This window comes from Schistosoma haematobium, chromosome 4, assembly GCF_000699445.3.
Source record: "Schistosoma haematobium chromosome 4, whole genome shotgun sequence".
Classification (NCBI taxonomy): domain Eukaryota; kingdom Metazoa; phylum Platyhelminthes; class Trematoda; order Strigeidida; family Schistosomatidae; genus Schistosoma; species Schistosoma haematobium.
The window spans coordinates 245,001-266,564 of record NC_067199.1 but is presented as its reverse complement, the minus strand read 5'-3'; the positions used below and the strand labels follow the sequence as shown (position 1 = coordinate 266,564).

General features: G+C 41.3%; 1 protein-coding gene across 1 annotated transcript in view; it reads left to right on the top strand.

Moving 5' to 3' along the window:
* The first annotated feature begins 732 nt into the window (after nt 1-732).
* The window catches only part of SUPT5H (Transcription elongation factor SPT5), a 30,556-nt gene continuing 9,724 nt past the window's right edge, over nt 733-21,564 (top strand). The window contains exons 1-4 of the mRNA XM_051215408.1: nt 733-998; nt 13,288-13,932; nt 15,291-15,551; nt 16,971-17,297. Coding sequence (XP_051065910.1) covers nt 786-998; nt 13,288-13,932; nt 15,291-15,551; nt 16,971-17,297 — 1,446 coding nt within the window. The 5' untranslated portion in view covers nt 733-785. The remainder of the gene's footprint in view (nt 999-13,287; nt 13,933-15,290; nt 15,552-16,970; nt 17,298-21,564) is intronic.

Genomic DNA, 21,564 nt, shown 5'->3' with positions numbered 1-21,564 from the left:
ATACTGTGCATTGAAGTCACTCACTACAAGGCTTTTACCTTTGTTACACCAGGACTTAGATTTACTTAAGAGAAAATCATCTGCTACACATTCTGGACTGCGATATACTACAACCAAGTCAATATCTTGCCGTCGACATCTCAGCTTACATCGAACCAGTTCACATGTCCCTGAAACATGTGCCACTGTCTCAACTAATCTTATGGTTAGGGTAGTTTTCGTGTACAGGACAACCCCACCTCCCCCACGGTCTAGTCTATCAGTCCTATTAGTTAAAATACCAGTCAACTGAATTTCAGTATCTAATACTTCTGATTTTAACCAAGTCTCCGAGACAGCAATACTATCCGATTTTTCTTTATCCATCATTGACTTGAGCTGCGCCATTTTATTTAGTAGGCTGCGAGCATTTGTGTAGCATACCCTTAAGTCTGTGGAGAGCTTCTATCTTTTTGCTCCCTCCAGCACTAATAATATCCGAGGTCATAGCAAGAAGGTTCAAAGATCGCGATCTAATAAACTTAAAGTTGGGTTCCGTTTTTCTCATTGAGCAGTCAAAGACTGGAACGCCTTACCCGAACAAGTGGTATCATCCCCATCAGTGAATATTTCCAAGGAGAAGCTGGACTTTCACTAGAACACAGTCTGTCAGAATTAAAACAGGTTCACCAACCCACTATCCTTATTACGGAAGATTGAAGACTGACTGATTCTCAAAATTGTATTGGACACAATTTACCCAGAAAGTTTGCATAAGACGCTACTTTTCTGGTTAATGTATTGAGATGAGTGACTGTTCAAATTCAGACGAATCGGCAAGCCCGTCTCCACCTAAAAAAAAGAATAAAACTCAAAAGTACACGAAAAAGGATCTTTACTATGATAATGATGAAGATGAGGATGATGACGACGAGGAAGACGAAGAAGAGGATGTCGATGAAGATGAAGAACCTGCCTTAACCTCGAAAAAAAAGAGAAGAATGAATTTTGCAATTAAGGTAAGAAATTTGAACTTGTGAGGAGTTTATTGATTTTTTTCCGCCCCATTTTGATGGGAATATCCACGCCCTTTCTGATAATACCCATGAAATTTTGTACACAATGCCAAGGAATTTTTTTTTGTTATTTACAATATGTAGAATTGCAAAGCATATTTCTACATGCTTTATTATGTGAATTTGGCCTTGGTTTTTAGTTTTCGAGGTAAAATAAACGTGTCCATTACACGTTGTTGACATGTTCGGTAGATTACTCACTAGTGTACTTGTATTCAAGTCGATGTACATGTGAAGATTTAAACGCACTAAGTAAAATGAATTGATTCAACGACAATCGTTATTACATTCACAGGGTTAATCAAGAGGGCTAAATGCATGGTATTCTGTTACAGTTGGTTAAAAGAGAAGGCTAACTAGATTTGTATTAATTCTGAATATATAATTATTTCACTTACTCTTCCAACTACATTACTATCTAAGTGAAAGATAATCTGCACATCGCACAAAACGCCTCAAGTTACAGACATTGTATATATGTAGAACAAATTGATATTATTGCTCTTATTTCAACTAAATGTCTGTGAAGTAAGATTAAAAAAAATATGGTGAGTATGACAAAACTTTCTTTGCAAGACACGAACCTCGAAATTGTGCCTAAAATGCATACATTCGACCGTAGTAATTTGCTATACTCCTATTTATGGTGAATCATTAATCGAGTAATTCTAATGATGGGTGTGAATATTTACGAAGATGGTCTGACATCAATACGTTCATGGTCTCAACCAAAAAACAATCCACAACCTCATTGATAATTACCATGTGATCACTAGTGAGCAGTTTCATGAGGGAATTCTCGGAGCTCTAGTGAGAAGGCATGACCGGTGGAGCTAATCCGTATCAGATAGAAACAGGTGTCTACCTCAAGCAATGGAAGATGGTCACGCAGTCTCGTGGATTGATTGAAGTTAGACAGCACCGTTGGATGCCGGCTCAGTGGTCTAGGGGTTAATTGTTCGCGCGCGATATCGAAGGTCCCGGGTCCGAAGCCCGCGTGTAGGATTGTGGATGCGCACTGCTGAGAAGTCCCGTACTAGAACGAAACAGCCGTTCATTACTTTCAGGTTTTCAATGGTGGTCTAACATCAATCGACTCACGATCTCAATCAAATAACGTCCTCATTAATGTTCACTAAGTAATCTTAATCAGTGGTAGAGAGTTAATCATATGGCTCAGAACCAGCTTTACATTCAAATTTGTCTAATTTTCGTTCCCCGTTTCATTTTTTCTAAATCATAAACCGTTTACATGCCATTTAGATTAGACTCCCAATCCCTATTTCTTTTGTTCATTTTGGTATTTCTTTCTCAACTTATTGGGTTCCTCATGCTAAACGTTAAAACTTAGACATACACTTTCTTGCAAGGTTTTGTGTTCGTATGTATGCCTCCTGTTAAAATTCACATAATATACTTTATTGCACTCTATGGTTGGCGACTTAAATGACATAGATCAGTTTCGTCCATTTTCCTTCATGTAATTCTCCAGTCTAATCATAATTCTCATTCCACGATCCTGTTTATTGCTTTTGAACTAAATTTATTATGTCAAGTTTTACACTGACTGATATTATTTCCACTGCTTTCCTTTCCGTATTTCTAACTTTGTTTCTTATCGAGCTGATGCGAGTTGTAGGAATTCGCTTTGATGGGCAATTTCGCCAGCTCATACTATTTTCGTCTACAAACCTGTGTAATCAGTTACCAAAATGAAAAATTAAATTAACTCGTTCTCAAGCTATTTGGATATGAGCCACATTTCAAGTGTGAGAGCTAAAAACACTACCCGGTTGCCCTAACCGAGACAGCCTGGGGTGCTTGAACCTAGGACTTAGTGGCTGAAGTTAAAATGCCTAAATCACTAAGCCATCGCTCCACCAATAGGGAGTTACATGTATATTTTCTAAAAATCAAACCACTTCCGACAGTTTTTTCTCTTCGGTGTTCCCCAAGACCGTATCAACATCGGCAGTTTGTATACTTACATACACCTGTTACCCCTCATAGACGAGCATAGGCCACCCACCAGCATTCTCCACCGAACTTTGTCCGGGACAATCGTTTCCAGTTCCTATTAATCTCTCTCATATCTGCTCCCGATTCTTGACGGAATGTGCTCTTTGGACTTCCTCGTTTCTGTTTCCCTTCAGGGTTCCAAGTTAGAGTTTGCCTTATGATGCAGTTTGATTTCCACAATGTATGTCCTATCCCCTTACAACGTCTTTTCCTAATTTCCTCTTTAGCTGGAGGCTGGTTTGTTCTCTCCCACTGTAGGATGCTGCTGGTGGTATCTGGCCAACGGATATTCAGTATCTTGCGTAGACAACAATTTATAAATACTTGTACCTTCTTGATGGTGGTTGTGGTGGTTCTCCAAGTTCCAGATCCATAAAGTAGAACTGTCTTGACGCTCATATTGAAGATTCTCACTTTGATATTGGTTGACAGACAGTTGTTTTGAGTTCCATATGTTCTCCAACTGTAGGGATGAGGCCCTTGCTTTGCCAATCCTCGCCTTTACGTCTGCACCGGATCCTTCACGCTCATCGATGATGTTGCTGAGGTTAGGTACGTGAAAGATTCCACTTTTTCCAGAGCTTTTTCCTCAAGTGTGGTTGGATCGGTGTTCTCCGTTTTGTATTTGAGGATCTTGCTTGTTACCCTTTGTATTTCGCCGCCTACTAATGTAGAGGCTGATGCTACACCAGTTACTTTCATCTTCATTTGTCCATATGTATGGGATAGAAGGGCTAGATCATCTGCAATGTCCAAATAGTCTAGTTGCATCCAACTTGTCCACTGTATTCCGTGCTTCCCCTCAGATGTTGAGGTCTTCCTAATCCAGTCAACCACCAGAAAAAAAGAAAATGGAGGAGAGTAGGCAACATTGTCTGACTCCAGTCTTCACTTGGCATGTGTCAGTCAGCTGTCCTCCATGCACGACCTTGCACTATAGTCCATCGTATGAATTCTGTATGATATTGACGATCTTCTTATGTACACTATAGTGTAGATAATTGTAACTGTCTGCTGTGACTGTGCTCAGACAATAGTTTGTTTCTAACAAGCACTAATTTCAAACATAGGGAGAAACACCATCTAACATGGAGACCTTTGCTCTAAACTAATGATGGATTCAAGTTGACCATATTTTCATCAGTCATGATTGGAGAGGTTCAATAGAATGCTTCCGCTCGTTCTGGAATACATGTGTAGACTTCGATTGTGCTCTAATACTAGCACGTAATCGCTTGAGCCTTACTGGACTCAGAAAAGTCACATTAAAAGACCCACTAAAGTTGGACTCAGCGATGAGAAAGCTAAAGGAAAATTTCATGAACGACCGAGGTCACACTTGGGCGATTTCGTAAACGAGGCTGACCCAGATGTTGCTTGGGAATATATACGAACTACTGTGGAAATAGGAGCGACATCTATTAGTGATTTGAACCAAAAGGTTACGAGAAATCAGTGATTTTCTACTAAGGCTATTGCACTGAAAGATTCTCGTAAACTCATCCCATCAGGCTCTGAATCCGATGAAGAGCGAAAACAAATCAGATCTAGGTTAGCCAAAAGTCCAAGAAACGAGCGTGAGCAGTGGTGGGCAACAAAAGCAAAAGAGATGGAAAAGGCAGCGGCCGTAGTTAACACTAGACAGCTTTTCAGACTAATAAAAGAAACTGGAATTAAGAAGTCAAGTGTAAATGAGACAATCTCGGAAAATGACGACACTTCTATCTGCTCTCATGCCAGACGTTTAAAACGATGGGCGGAACACTTTAAGAGGCAGTTCAGCTGACCTTCGGCTTTTCTACAACTACCCACCATTCCCAGACAGCATGGATGGAACATTGAAGTAGGTCCCCAGATCCTGGCTAAAGTTCAGAAAGCTAGGGCTAATCTGAAACGAGGAAGAACAGCTGGTTCAGATAGATTGGCTCCAGAGGTCTTTAAGTATGGTGGTCCAATTTTAGCGATTAGGTTGACTAATATTTTAGCTAAAATCTGGGAGTTGGACGTAATCCTATGTGACTGATCGCAATCACTGAATGTCCCAATATATAAGAAGGGGTCAATATCATCCTGTGATAACCGTAAAGGGATTATTTTAACTAATACTAGCCTCAATGATTATCGGACGCCTAACTCAGACTCGTGGTCTTCAAACACGAGAAAATTAGACTGGCTTCAGACCTGATCGTGGCTGCATCAACCGCATATTCACCATTCGTCAGATTTTAGAACATAGGCATGCTTACCGGCGTCCGACAATGACAGTTTTTCTTGACTTAAAAGCAGCATTTGATTCGGTAGACCGCGAGATTCTGTGGCAGTGTCTGTCATTGAAAGGCGTACCCCAAAAGTACATAAACCTTGTAAAGGCTCTTTACTCGAGCACTACCAATCAAGTTAGAGCTTATAGCGAACTGCCATCTGCTTTTGCAACCTCAAGTTGTGTCCGTCAAGGCTGTCCACTTTCTCCATTTTTGTTTAACTTCGTCATAGACCTACTGATGGAAATAACGTTCTCGTCTACTGAACTCTCAGGCATTGATCTCCTTCCAGGAGGTCCACTTATGGACTTAGAATACGCAGATGATGATGAAGATGCCTACAGAAATAGTTACTTCAATGGTTAGTAATATATAAAAGAAAGATTGTGTCAACCACTAAACTAAGAATAGGGAGTGAAATAGTCGAACGCGTTGACGACTTCACTTATCTTGGAAGTCTGATCATCCCTAATGGGTTGGTGTCTGACGAAATCTCAGCACGGATTCGAAAAGCTCGTTTGGCTTTTGCCAACTTGCGTCGCTTATGGCGAAGGCGAGATATCCGTCTATCAATAAATGGACGAGTATACTGCGCGGCAGTTTTACTTTGCAGCAGCGAAACATGGCTATTGAGAGTAGAAGACAATCGTAAGCTACTAGTATTTGACCACAGATGCCTTAGAAATATTGCTGGCATCTGCTGGGATCACCGGGTAAGTAATAGTGAGGTTCGACGCATGGTATTAGGGAATGATGGTAAATCAGTTGATGAGGTTGTGAATCTTCATCGACTGAGATGGTTGGGCCACGTGTTACGTATGCCTGAACACCGATTACCACGACGTGCAATGCTAACCGGTGTTGGAGATGGTTGGAAGAAAGTTAGGGGCGGCCAAACCAAAACGTGGCATCAGTGCTTGAAGACACTAACTTCTAGTCTGAGACATGTTGGTAGATGCAGACTACTTGGTTGGGGTCCACGTGACTTCCGTAACCAATGGTTGGAGACTCTTGGTGACATGGCTCAGAATCGATCACAATGGCGTCGGTGTATACACTCCCTGTCTTTCCTTAAACTAAGAGATTAAAATCACTTCATATCTTTCTTTCTACGAACCAATTCTTTCTTCTTGTACTATATCTCTATATGCAATCTTTCTCTTATATATTACCACCTTTGACCTAACCACTGCTATGAATCCGGTGTTCATCTTGTTGTGCTGATGTGGTATGGCAACCTGGACCGATGCACATATGTGCCTGGTCCTACGTTGTAGCTGACTAACACCATAGTATCGAATATGGTTCCATAAAGTTCTCCCATCCACATTGTCAAACTCCTTCTCATAGTCAATAAAGTTAATGTATAGTGGCTATTTGCATTCAATCGATCGCTCAACTTTGATCTGTAGTGTTGCTATTTTGTCTGTGCACGACCGATGCTTACGGAATCCGACCGGTTGATCTCAGAGTTGGACCTCTACTAAATCTTTAATCCGGTCCAGCAGTCAGTCAGTCAGCCAGTAACAACGTAGAACTTCGTACGTACGTACATCAGTTCGAGTTGCCACACCACATTAGCACAGAGATGCAGTGGTCGATTCAAATCCCGTAGTGCTAGATGTAGTAAAATTATAAGCTGTAATCAGAAAAATTAGAGTTTGAAAATGTTATTCAATGAGTATAATCCAGTGAAATAAATTTGGAAAGAGAAAAAGAAAGGGACATGAAAAATTCAGATTAGAATTTGGGAGAACACAAAGAGTGGATGCACCTGCTGCTCCATTACAAACGATTTTGATCCATGTCATTCAAAGTCTCTAACCATCGGTTGCTATCGAGAAACCATTTTTAAAAACTATAAGACGTCATGCAATTCCTCGGAAAACTCTTCATTAACATTGTGTTCAAGGGAGATAATACCGCAGAAATCTTGAACTATCGTCTGACGAAATTCTTAAGATAAACATTTTATGTCGCTAAGATTCATATCGTCCTTTCGAGCCTCCCTATCATTCGTGGATGTGTCCATGACAAGCCCTTGCACGGGACCACATCAATATTTATTTAAAATTTTACTTGCTCCTGTGGAGCAGGTTAAGTAGAATGGGAAGAGAAAAAGAATGTAAGGTGCGTAAAAGGAAAAACAAGAGAACAATAACGACCACACATTAGTGTATAGTAGTGTAATGATAATAACAATAGCGGAAACGGAAAGGTACAACCAGAAAGAATTCTTTCACTTAAGGAAGTTACAACCACTTTTTATGAAGGACGTAAAAGAAGGTTGCAGCAGGATCGCCACTGACTTCTATTCTAAGCCATATCTGATAACGTCTCTAGCCACTGTGTTGCACTATCTCTATGACCCTAACCAGGGAGACGTGAAGGAACAACAGAAGCCAGTTCGGTACAGCTTTCTTTCATACCACGACATCATGTCATACACTGACCACCTCTCCGCTTTTTCCAACCAGTCCCACAGTCGGAAAATAATGCACGACGTGGAATTCCCTAGGACGACATTCATTGAACATGTCCAAGCCACCGAAGTCGGTGTTTCAAGATGGTGACACCAATTGAACTATCGTCTCTGCGTCCGAACACACGACGCCGAACCTCTGCATTACTAACATGGTGTTGCCACTGGATGTCAGCAATCCTTCGGAGACAACGATGATCAAACTCAGAGAGTCGTCTAGCATCCTCAACTCGGAGAGACCGGGTTTCACAAGCATAGGGAAAAACTGCTCTCACCGACGCGTTGTAAATCCGACCTTTTACAGTCAGACTAACATCACGAAGGCGCCAAAGATGGCCCAAATTGGCATAAGCCACTCTGGCTTTCACTATACATAAATTGATCTCACCACTCACACCACCACCAGCACTTATGTAGTCACCTAGATACACGAACTTCTCGACTACTTCTATCTGCTCATTACCCAGGGTGTGAGTACAGGATTAGAATCCTGCCAGTCTTGTAGAAGTACTTTGCACTTCGAAGGTGCAAAGAACATACCATATCTACGGACATTGATTGCCAACTGATTAAGTGCGGATTTCATGACTTGGGCATTATCGCACAGTAAGACAATATCATCTGCATACTCAAGATCGAGAATTCTTTCTCCAGGCAACAGATCCATACGACTACCACTCACATCCATCAGAGCTGTTTCCAGAATGTCATCGAGGGCAAAGTTGAAGAGGAATGGTGAGATTGGGCAACCCTATCTAACCTCACTGCTTGAATGGAACAGTGGAGAGAGGTGGTTGTATGCCCTCACTCTGCCTGAGGTGTTTTTATATAGGGATTTTAGGATGTTAATAAACTTCTCAGGCACACCCTTCTTCAATAGACAATCCCAGAAAACACTCCTGTCCAACGAATCGAAGGCAGCCCTAATGTCAAGAAACATTACGATTGTTGGCCTTTGATAAATATGGCGGTGTTCTAACAAATAAAATGAAATGACGATGATTACTGAAGATATATTCGTACATTCCCAACCGAAGCTGCTACCTTGACGCGGTGGTCGGGCTTGCCTATCGTGACGACCCAACCGAGCTATATTGGCTGGAACATATGTTCCTGTAGGTTCTACCATGCCAGGCAGGTCGATTGGAGAACGGTAAGACTAAAAGTAGCAACTCAAGGTCTGAGGGCGAAGTCGTACTGCTGACTGTAGAGGGGTGTGACGGCAGTAAGGTGTTTCGCTCGGACAACCAGCATGACAGCGATGCTGCCTTCCCACAAGGAGGGGCGGGGTTAGAAAAGGTCGACCCTAAAAATGTCACACCTCACCTTACCTCACGGATTTCCGTCTCCGGCGGTAAGGCCCTTTCAAGAACGGAGCCAATACATTAAAAACCTTCCACGAAAAAGCCGTGCGCGACCGGCCTCAAGCAGTCCCTTTGGCTCTGTGGTGACGCTCCTAGGTCGTTAAGACTAACACTAATCCAATTTCCTTTTCAGGTTCCTCAAGAAATACCCTTCCACGGTGTGGGCAGCCGGGAAGTGATATCAGCCCTCATACCCGTAACAGCACACGAGAACAAGTTAGTCACATTCAAATCCTTCCTACACTTCCTAATACCTCTCTTACCTCCATGACTAACCCTTCTCACGTCTCTTTATCATCTCGCACCGCTAGGACAAACGATTCGAGTACGCGGAACGCTATTCTTGGTCTCCTGAAACCACGCTCTAAACTACACGTAGGAGCTTTTAACGTCCGAACACTGTGCCAAATAGGACAACAGGCTTCCTTAGCTAAGACTTTAGAATCCCGTGCCATCGATGTGTGCTGCGTCTCGGAAACGCGCATACAGGATCCGAGTAGCGTCATTCATCTGACCTCACCATGCCAAAATAAAGAACCGACTCGATTCACACTTCGTGTATCTGGAAGCCCAGATTCTGCTTCCCGTGGCCTCGCCGGCGTAGGTATAGCATTGAGTCCTAGGGCAAAACTAGCTCTCCTAGAGTGGATCCCAGTAGACAGTCGTTTTTGCGCTGTCCGGCTGAACGGAACAGTAAGGACCCGAAAAGATAGGGACACTCGTCGTTGCCTCTTCGTCGTCTCTGCCTATTCTCCCACTGACTGCAGCGCAGATGATGTAAAAGATGAGCTTTACAGAAAGCTCTCCGACCTCCGAAAAGCTAAGCGCTCGGATGTAGTAATAATGGCCGGTGACTTTAATGCTCAAGTAGGTAAACTAAGCGATAGGGAAAGACACCTGAGTGGATCTTATGGTGTCGTGGCCCAAAGAACAGATAATGGCGACCGTCTGTTGCAGCTATGCTCAGATAACCGCCTCTTTCTTGCAAATACTAACTTTAGGCATAAGGAAAAACATCTTTTAACATGGAGACCCCCTAATTCGTCCCAACGTTGGACCCAAATAGATCACATCGCTATCAGCCACCGATGGAGGGGCTCGATAGAAGACTGTCGCTCATTCTGGAGCACATGCCTAGATTCAGATCATGCTCTAGTGCGAGCGCGTATTTGCTTGCGTCTTACTGGACGTAGGAAAGACGCTGCAAGGAAACCTCTTAGGGGCCTACTTAATGATAGTCAAGCTAAGAGTATATTTCAGGAACAACTAGGGAAACAGTTAGGCAGCCATGTATGTGATGTCCACCCCGAGGCAGCATGGAATGATATCCGAAAAGCTGTGGAAACAGCAGTGATATCTGCTAGTACGGTAAGCCGTAAGGTTAGGGAGCAACACTGGATCTCAGCAGCATCTATCGCACTGATTGATGCTCGGAAACTCATTCCACCTGGCTCTGAACATAATGAAGAGCGGAGTCAGCTTAAGCGCAAGCTGACAAGAAGTCTACGCAATGATCGTGAACAGTGGTGGGTAGCGAAAGCAAGAGAGATGGAAAAGGCAGCGGCAATAGGTAATAGCAGACAATTGTTCAGACTTGTTAAGGAAACTGACTGTTAGCGAAACAATCTCAGAGAAAGATGGACATATTATACATTCTCAATCCAAGAGATTGGATCGATGGGCAGAACACTTCAGGGATCAGTTCAACTGACCTTCAGCCACACTTCGGTTTCCCACGATCTCCAGTCAACCTGAATGGCAAGTTGATGTAGGTCCTCCGTCTCTTTACGAAGTTGAAAAAGCCATAGGAAATCTGAAGTGAGGAAGAGCAGCAGGCCCTGACAGGTTTACTCTTGAGATTTTTAAGGATGGTGGTCCAGTATTAGCAATGAGATTAACTGAGGTCTTAGGTAGAATTTGGGAACTAGACGCAATCCCATCTGACTGGTCTTGATCACTGATTGTACCAGTTTTTAAGAAAGGACAAAAGTCCTCTTGTGACAATCACAGAGGAATCAGTTTGACTAATATAGTGTCTAAAATATTAGCTTCGATAATACTTCGACGCCTAACCAAAGCTCGTGAAGAACAGACTAGAGAAAATCAGGCTGGTTTTCGACCTGGACGTGGTTGTATAGATCAGATATTCACACTACGTCAGGTTCTAGAACACAGACACATGTTCAGACGCCCCACAATGGTAGTATTTCTCGACCTTATGGCGGCATTCGACTCTGTTGATCGTAAGGTTCTATGGCAGTGTTTGTCACTGAAAGGAGTACCAAAGAAGTACATTAACCTCATTAAAGGCTCTCCACTCGAACACAACTGGTAGAGTGAGAGCTTATGGCGAACTGTCATCAGAATTGATTACCTCAAGTGGTGTTCGTCAGGGCTGTCCACTTTCCCCATTCTTGTTTAACTTTGTCATTGACGTACTTTTAGAGATAACACTCTCCTCATCTAAATTTACAGGGGTTGAACTTCTACCGGGAGGTTCACTTGTTGACTTAGAATATGCTGATGGCATAGTTTTATTTGGCGAAGACGCTGACAAAATGCAGTCTTCTGACCACTAAGCAACAATGCAAGCATGTTCGGCATGCGATTCTCCCCCTCGAAATGCAAAATGTTGCTTCATGATTGGTTTGCATCGACACCCGAACTAATGATAGGGAGCGAAGTAATTGAGCGTGTCGATCGCTTCACTTATCTTGGAAGTCTCATCAGCCCTTGTGGTCTGGTGTGTGACAAAATCTCAGCACGGATACAGAAGACTCGACTAGCTTTTACCAACTTGCGTCATTTATGGCGTAGGCAAGATATCCGTCTATCAACCAAAGGACGTGTTTACTGCGCAGCAGTTCGTTCCGTCCTGCTTTATGGCAGTGAAACATGGCCAGTAAGAGTAGAGGATATTCGTAGGTTACTAGTATTTGATCATAGGTGTCTTCGAAATATTGCTCGTATATCATGGGACCATCGAGTAAGTAATGCAGGTGTTAGGAAACGGGTACTAGGTAAGGATGGCAAATCAATTGATGACGTAGTGAAACTTCATCAGTTGAGATGGGTTGGACACGTGTTACGTATGCCCAACGACCGACTGCCTCGACGTGCGATGTTCAGTGGTATAGGAGTAGGTTGGAAGAGAGCTAGGGGCGGCCAGATAAAAACGTGGCACAAGTCCATAAAGTCACTGACAAGTGGTTTGAGTCATGTCGGTAGGTGTAGACTACCTGGTTGGGGACCGCGAGATGATAGCAACCGATGGTTAGAGACCCTGAATGACATGGCTCAAAATCGTTTGCAATAGCGCAGGTGCATCCACTCTTTGTGTTCTCCCAAATTCTAATCTTCTGAATTCTTCATGTCCCTTTATTTTATCTCTTTCCAAATTTATTTCACTGGATGATACTCATTGAATAACATCTTCAAACTCTAATCTTTCCGATTACTGCTTATACTTTTACTACCTCTACCACTATGGGATTTGAATCAACAATTGTGTTTCTGTGCTTATGTGGTATGGCAACTTGAACTGATGTACGTACGTACGAAGTACTGCTTTGATGCTGACTGACGGACTGAATTTTCAGAATGTTGGAGAAACTAATTTGTTGTTGAAAACTTATCTTTGCCCACATAGACCGAACTAGATAGGAATGTTGGGTAGTTGATAGAAAATAGAAGCAAACAAAAAATCCGAAGATAGTTAACTGGACATGCGAAGAGTACACACTCTATATCTGCCAACATCGTGAGATTTTTTTCTTCTTACACTTTAATGTCTTATTAACTCGTTATCAAGACATCTAGTGAATATCTGATCCTAGATTCTATGATCATTTTGGAAACCTATTTCATACAATCTGCTTTGTAAATCCACATTCATAAGCAGTAAAACCTAAATGAAAATACCTTCTATTATATCCTGGTGAAGATTAAATTGCGAGTAACTTCCGAAAACTATTAATGACCTAATATTATATATATATATATATATATATATATATATATATATATATATATATATTCGTAGATACCCAAAGTATTTGTTTATAAGTTTTCTGTATTGCTAATTAATACGTTCCATATTTGTATAGGATATGTTTCATGATGAAGCTTCGGTCGACGAAGACGATGAAGAAGAAGATGAAGAATATGACGACGAGGGGGAACTGATTGGTCCGGAAGATGAAGAAGCCCTGGACGCTGTACCTGCAGCTCGAGAATTAGATTCTCGCCGGAGAATACGTGAGATCATGGACCAAGATGAAGAGGAAATAGAAAGATATTATCAAGAGCGTTATGAGAACCAAAATTATGTCGATCGTTTTGGTGATGGTGAGGCTATGGCTGATAGTATTGTTCAAAAGGAACGTCTTCCAGGTATCAAAGATCCTAACCTCTGGGCACTTCGATGTAAAATGGGTGAAGAAAAGGCTACTGTACTTGCACTGATGCGTAAATTTATAGCCTATCAATTTTCTGACACTCCACTACAAATTAAGTCAGCCTTTGCTAAGGAAGGTTTGAAGGGTTATATTTATGTTGAGGCTTTCAAGCAAACTCATGTTAAACAAGCCATAGACGGTATAACAGCTTTACGACTTTCAATGTACAAGCAACAACTTGTTCCAATTGAGGAAATGACAGAAGTTGTACGTGTGGTGAAAGAAACTGGTCAACTTAAACCTGACCAGTGGGTTCGGATTAAATCTGGACTCTATCGTGATGATTTAGCATTGGTAAGCACAAAAGGTTTGCCATTCAGCTGTGCGCTATTATCCAGTGTATCTTATTATCAGTTGGTATATTTTTAAAATTTATCTATTTCCAATTATTTGTTTTGCGTTTCAGTTGAGGAGCTTTCGTTGTTATTCTAAATGACGTTCTGGGTTCAAGAGAAGTAGTACCACAATTAACCTGTAGTTTGGTGAATATTAATAACAGTACTAATCGCTTTATTCAGTACTATATGTTTGAAACAAAAGGGAATTCTCTGGATAAAATATTTAAACAAGTTCCTCTTGTCCCACACAAATATTACGAAAAATATGTAAATAAAATAAGTACAGTGATTTAAAATGAAATGAAAAGCAGCCTTTACAATTAGTATGCGAGCTTTTGTGATTGTCGAGTTTTGTAGCTTACCTTCTGGTTGACTCTAGGTAGACAACCATTAAGAACCAGGAAGCACTGGACAGTTTCATCCTAGTAAGGGACTCCTTGCTAGTATTCAAGCCCCCAAATGCCCTGGTACGGCTGAGAGTGGGGAGAGTTCGCTCTCCTTCTAGAAATGCTCTCACATGGCCACGCGTATATAGCCTCTGCCAGGGAAGTCCCACTCACTCCCTTCTCGTGACGGGAGTGTTGTTTATGAAATTGAAAGGACGAAAAGAGAATGTCCGGTGCTTTAAACGGGTTGGTGGACATGGAGAGTCCACCTAGGGGAGTTGGAAAACCCTGATTCAAAACCAATGGTGCACATGGGCTCCAGTATCCTGAAGGAACAAATGGCGTATGAACCAATTGTTGGTCACCGGTTACCATGGGACTGCACCTCTTCACGTTACTCCACCGCCTTGTGGACCAGACCTTTAGGTCGAAGGCTCCGGGTGTGCCCCCCTGAGAAAACCACCTGCTTCGGTTTGGGCACTCGAGCAGTATCACAGCCCTCATACAAATCAAATGAGATTTGTGTAACGCATATGTATTTGGTACCGCTTTGTACTAATATTTATGTGTTCAAATAAATAAATAAAACTAGTATTCATCCCTGGTCTTGCCAGGGGTCGAACCTGGGAACTAAGTACTCCACAGTGAGCGATTAACGCATTAATTTTAATCACCATTAGCTTTATAACAATAAGGATCATGAAAATGTTCATTTAAGTGTAATAAGAACTTCAGAGATAACCGCTTCTAATCACAGTATGTAAACAGTTAAAGGGTATTTAAACGACCACTGATTATTAATGGGTAAACGATGTTCTGTTTAATTCTGATGTTTTCAGGGTTTTTATTATCATATTTGTCAAATCATTATTTTAGGTTGCTTGTCCCTTGAGTTGATTATCAAATCAAAGTTTTGATCTTTTTCTAGGTTGAATATGTAGAGGATGCACAAAATTTAGTTGGTCTTAAGTTAGTTCCTCGAATTGATTATGAAAGAAAACGTAATCGTGGCACAGAAACAGAAGATGATAACAACAAGTTTAAACGTTTTAAGCGCCCAGCACCAGCACTATTCAATGCATCAAAATTATCTGATCGTGTACAACGTGATGGATCATCATTGGTTTTTGAGGGGAATCGATACGATACTGACGGATTCTTGCATAAACAATTTCGTATTAATGCTGTTGTAAGTAAAATTTTTTTTATTCATGAAATATGCGTTACATTTTTAAAGCATTTATATTGTATTGAACTCTGGATATATAGTTTAAAGTTGCGACCTTATAAACTACTATGTATTCGTCGTTTGTGTTGTAACTGCGCGAGACTAATGTGGCCACTTGTTATAACTGCGGACAAACTGGCGCTTGTTATGTGTTATAACTAAACAAGACTGATAAAGCTTGATTCAAGGAAGAAGGCAAGACTGTTGATCAAGATCTTTTATGCACCAGAACAAATCAGAATTTATCGAAATATACTAAATCATACATGATTTATTTATCTGGTCAGTAGGTATATGTGAATGTATTAAACTGGTAAAATATTTGTCATAAATTAATCAATGAATTAACGGATGTATACAATTTATAATATCAATAGATTAAACTGCTTTAACTAAAGTGTATGATTAAATTACTGAGATATGTATTTGCTCTTTCATAACAGCTTGAAACTCCAATTCTAACTTGAACACTATGTTGAAGACACTGGAGAGATGGCTCATTGATTAAAACATTAGACTTTTAACCACTAAGTTTCAGATCCGAATCCTCCCTACCTACTTCGGTTTGGACAATCGAATAATATCGTTAGCCTTCACAATTAAAGTGTGACTCGAGGCCGAGTACATGAATCCATATTTGGTATCAAGACAAAAACCTCTGTAATCGGATACTTGTCGCTCTATTACTTTATTTCACAATAGAAATACCTACGTTGTGTCCAGAACTAGTTGCTACATAAGTGAAAAAAACTAATAGTAGTTGTACTTAAGTTGTCTACTCATGGTTGTCCAATATGGATCGATATTTCTAGGATTCATAAACATTTTTTATGAAAAGTAGGATTACGTGATCTGTATCTTGAACAGTCTAGAGCTAATATATCAAAAAATAATCTCCTAACTTTGTTTATCATACAAGGTAATGTACTAGTATGTTTTGGCCAAACCGATGCATAACACCAATATATAAAATTATATTTATCTGGATCTCAGCAAATGAAACTAACCAGTTACAACATTTCTATCACGGCTAGATTCAAGCATATTCAGATGAACCATCAAAATTATCAAAGTCATGAAAATAAATTATCTTTTGACATTCATAATCTTCCTTTAAGAATTGAAATCGATAATAATACCAATTTTCAACTTAGAAATATCCAGGGGCATCCAGCTGACAAGTCCAAAGTGGGACGAGACGTGCGTCCTAGATTCCACTGATAGCCACCATCCATCTCTGCTTAGAGATGAGCAGTTCTATTTTAGTCATTTAGCCGATGTGATCAAATTTTTTTTGTAAATATACGAAAATGATGAAGTTAAATAAAATATTTATACTTAATAATTAAAAGACTACAAAATAAATCGTTCTTGTTTCAGTTTACTGAAGGCATTCGACCTACACTGGCTGAACTTGAAAGATTTCATCATACTCCTGATAGTCTACAAATGGCTGCTGCCGCTGCTAATGCTGCAGCTAATTTAACTTCAACTGTTAATGTTGAGATTGCTTCAAATCATTGTTTCACTCCTGGAGATGTTGTCGAAGTATGTGAAGGTGATCTTAAGAATCTTCGTGGTAAAGTTGTCTCCATTGAAGGCAATAGCAGGATTATTGTTCAGCCGAATCATTCTGACTTACGAGAACCCATACCGTTTACACCAGTGGAATTAAGAAAGTTCTTCAACCAAGGTGATCATGTCAAGGTAATATTATTATATGTATTATATATTGCTCCTTTAAAAACAAAGTCCGACTCGATGTCTCCTCGTAGCACTGCTCAGTATTGAGGGCAACCTTGCTACCTAATTTGGGCGGTTAACAGAGATCGGACTAATCCCCCGCCCTACTGTGAACTGGATTACTTGGGTCCCAATTTCGAAGCTCAATAAATCTTTCGGGCTGTCCGATGTGTGTGTTTATGTATATGAATTGTATGAGTCTCGGTTTGTGTAGTTGAGTACGTAGGTACATGCCAAGGGTACGCTCCGGGTTCGCAACAGGAACGTCAGCTGAAATGTCTGTCCTAGGTCTAATGAAATCAGCGGCCTAAACCATCAGGTCGAATACATAATAAAAAAATATGATAGCAAGTACTAGGAAGAAGTGAGCATCAACCCTCCTTAAATGTGTCTTATGCTTATGGCGTATCTCATAAAGTAAATATGTGAAAGTCTTTGTACCAGTGGTATGCATGTGATGTGTAAGAGAGTCAGTCGTAGCAAATACGATCAAAGGGAGCGGTGAGCATCTACCTCTCAAGTGGGTGAATATTCCTATATGTATGTTATTGGCTTCATAAGTGAAAATTTGAGTTATCGGTGTGGGTATAACGTATATTCACTCACAGAGTGAGTATACCTATGAGTATGCAAAGAGATGCATCGGTGAAAACTTGTGTTGCCGAAATGGATGTAGCGTGTACTTGCCCCAAGTGCGACGCCTGCGCGCCAAGACTCGGGGGTTCCAACAATTTCCCTAAACTATCACGTATACGCGATGGGTTTCTGAACCTTGGAAAGCGGACTCTAATCTAGATAAGCTGATCGACCTTACCAAATGGGGCTTAACCTCTGTGATCCAATACTCAGTCAGTCAGCTACAACGCAGGGCTAGGCACATATATGCATCGGTCCAAGTTGCCACACTTTACTCATCAGCACAACAAGATGAACACCGAATTCATAGTAGTTACTTCAAAGGTAGTAATATATAAAAGAAAGATTGCATATATGGATATAATACGGGAAAAAGAATTAGTTCGTAGAAATAAAGCAGTAGACAAAGAGTGTATACACCTACGCCATTGTGATCGATTCTGACCCATGTCACACATAGTCACCAACCATTGATTACGATAGTTGAGTGGACCTCAATCAAGTAGACTGAATCTACCAACATGGCTCAGACCAGAAGTAAGTGACTTTGTGAACTGATACAACGTTTTGGTTTGGTCGCCCCTAACTTTCTTCCAACTGCCTCTAATACTAGTCAGCATTTCGCGTCGTAGTAATCGGTGTTCAAGTAAATACTAGTAGATTACGAGTACCTTCTACCCTTAATGACCATGTTTCGCATCCGTAAATTAAAACAGAGCGAACTGTCGCGCAGTATCCTCGCTCCTTAATTGATAGACGGATATCTCGCCTTCGCCATAGGTGACGGAGGTTCCGAATCCGTGCCGAGATTTCGTCAGACACCAACCCATTAGGGATGATCAGACTTCCAAGATAAGTGAAGTCGTCAACGCGTTCGACTATTTCACTCCCTATTCTTAGTTTAGTGGTTGACACAATCTTTCTTTTATATATTACTAACCATTGAAGTAACTATTTCTGTAGGCATCTTCATCATCATCTGCGTATTCTAAGTCCATAAGTGGACCTCCTGGAAGGAGATCAATGCCTGAGAGTTCAGTAGACGAGAACGTTATTTCCATCAGTAGGTCTATGACGAAGTTAAACAAAAATGGAGAAAGTGGACAGCCTTGACGGAAACAACTTGAGGTTGCAAAAGCAGATGACAGTTCGCTATAGTCGTATGGATCTATTGCCTGGAGAAAGAATTCTCGATCTTGAGTATGCAGATGATATTGTCTTACTGTGCGATAATGCCCAAGTCATGAAATCCGCACTTAATCAGTTGGCAATCAATGTCCGTAGATATGGTATGTTCTTTGCACCTTCGAAGTGCAAAGTACTTCTACAAGACTGGCAGGATTCTAATCCTGTACTCACACCCTGGGTAATGAGCAGATAGAAGTAGTCGAGAAGTTCGTGTATCTAGGTGACTACATAAGTGCTGGTGGTGGTGTGAGTGGTGAGATCAATTTATGTATAGTGAAAGCCAGAGTGGCTTATGCCAATTTGGGCCATCTTTGGCGCCTTCGTGATGTTAGTCTGACTGTAAAAGGTCGGATTTACAACGCGTCGGTGAGAGCAGTTTTTCCCTATGCTTGTGAAACCCGGTCTCTCCGAGTTGAGGATGCTAGACGACTCTCTGAGTTTGATCATCGTTGTCTCCGAAGGATTGCTGACATCCAGTGGCAACACCATGTTAGTAATGCAGAGGTTCGGCGTCGTGTGTTCGGACGCAGAGACGATAGTTCAATTGGTGTCACCATCTTGAAACACCGACTTCGGTGGCTTGGACATGTTCAATGAATGTCGTCCTAGGGAATTCCACGTCGTGCATTATTTTCCGACTGTGGGACTGGTTGGAAAAAGCGGAGAGGTGGTCAGTGTATGACATGATGTCGTGGTATGAAAGAAAGCTGTACCGAACTGGCTTCTGTTGTTCCTTCACGTCTCCCTGGTTAGGGTCATAGAGATAGTGCAACACAGTGGCTAGAGACGTTATCAGATATGGCTTAGAATAGAAGTCAGTGGCGATCCTGCTGCAACCTTCTTTTACGTCCTTCATAAAAAGTGGTTGTAACTTCCTTAAGTGAAAGAATTCTTTCTGGTTGTACCTTTCCGTTTCCGCTATTGTTATTATCATTACACTACTATACACTAATGTGTGGTCGTTATTGTTCTCTTGTTTTTCCTTTTACGCACCTTACATTCTTTTTCTCTTCGCATTCTCGTTGTTTTGTGTGGCGCATATGTATTTGGTGCCTCTTCATACCACAATTTATGTGTTCAAATAAATAAATAAATACGAATTACATGAGTTTGCAATTCAGGTTGGTTGGGGATAGTGGGTAAATGAAGTGTTGCTAAAGGCCAGTTGGAGTTTTCCCTAAAGTGTTCAGTCCATCAATTCAATCTCCTGGATTAAGAGTGAATATTAGTCCTGGATTTTTAACACCTGTTTTCTTAATAAGTCGGGACTGTTTTCTGCTGTTACCTATCGCTGCTGCCTTTTTCATCTCTTCTGCTTTCGATACACACAACTACTCATGATCATTACGTGAGCTTTGGACCAACTTCGTTTAAACTTCCTCCGCTGATCATCGTGTTCATAGTCAGACGGGATGAGTTTTCGATTATCCATCAGTTATGTAGACGCCATTGAAATCGGCTGAGTCTTCCTAACCTTTTGCTTTAAGTTGCGAGTAGATGTCATAACTGTTTCCACAGCTTTTCGAACATTATACGAAGCTACTTCGGGGTGGATATCATTTTCACGGTTGACTAGCTCCCTCTGTAGCTGTTCCTGGAATATATTTTTTAGCTTTTCATCATTAGTTTGGACACTAAGGGGTTTACTTGTGGCTTTTCTACGTCCATTAAGACTCAGACAAATATGTGCTCGAACTGGGTCATGATCCGAGTCTAAACATGTGCTCAAGGATGAGCGACAGTCTTCTACGGAGCTCCCCCCCAGGTATGGCTAATTGCAATGTGGTCTATTTGAGTCTATGGATGAGTCGATCGCGGAGGTCACCACGTCAGATGATGTTTCTCCTCATATTTAAAGTTGGTTTTTGCCAGAAATAGACAGTTATCTGAACATAGTTGCAACAGATGGTCACCAGTATCTGTTCTCTGAGCCTCAATACCGTAAGATCCGCCTAAGTGGGGTTCGGTTTGGTTTATTGTACTTGCTTGGGCATTAAAATCATTTGCTACTACTACTACTACTTCATCAGAGCGTTTAGCTTTTTGAAGAAGGTTAGATAGCTTCCTATAAAAATCACCGTTAATTTGGTCTGAGCTGCAACTAGTGGTAGAGTAGGCAGAGACAACGGAAAGGTAACGGCATGTATCCCCATATTATCGAGTTCTTAATGTCCCGTTTAGTCGAACAGCGCACAAGCGACTGTCTATTGGGATCCAGTATACGAGAGCCTGTTCTGCCTCAGAACTTAGTGCTATACCTACACCAGCGAGACCACGGGAAGTAACAGTGGGGTTTTAAGATACTTGAATTTTAAATCGTGCCGGTTCTTTATATTGACAATGCGAGGTCAAATGAATGACTAGTTGGGTCGTTTAAGCGCGTTTTGGTGACGCAGCATACATCGAT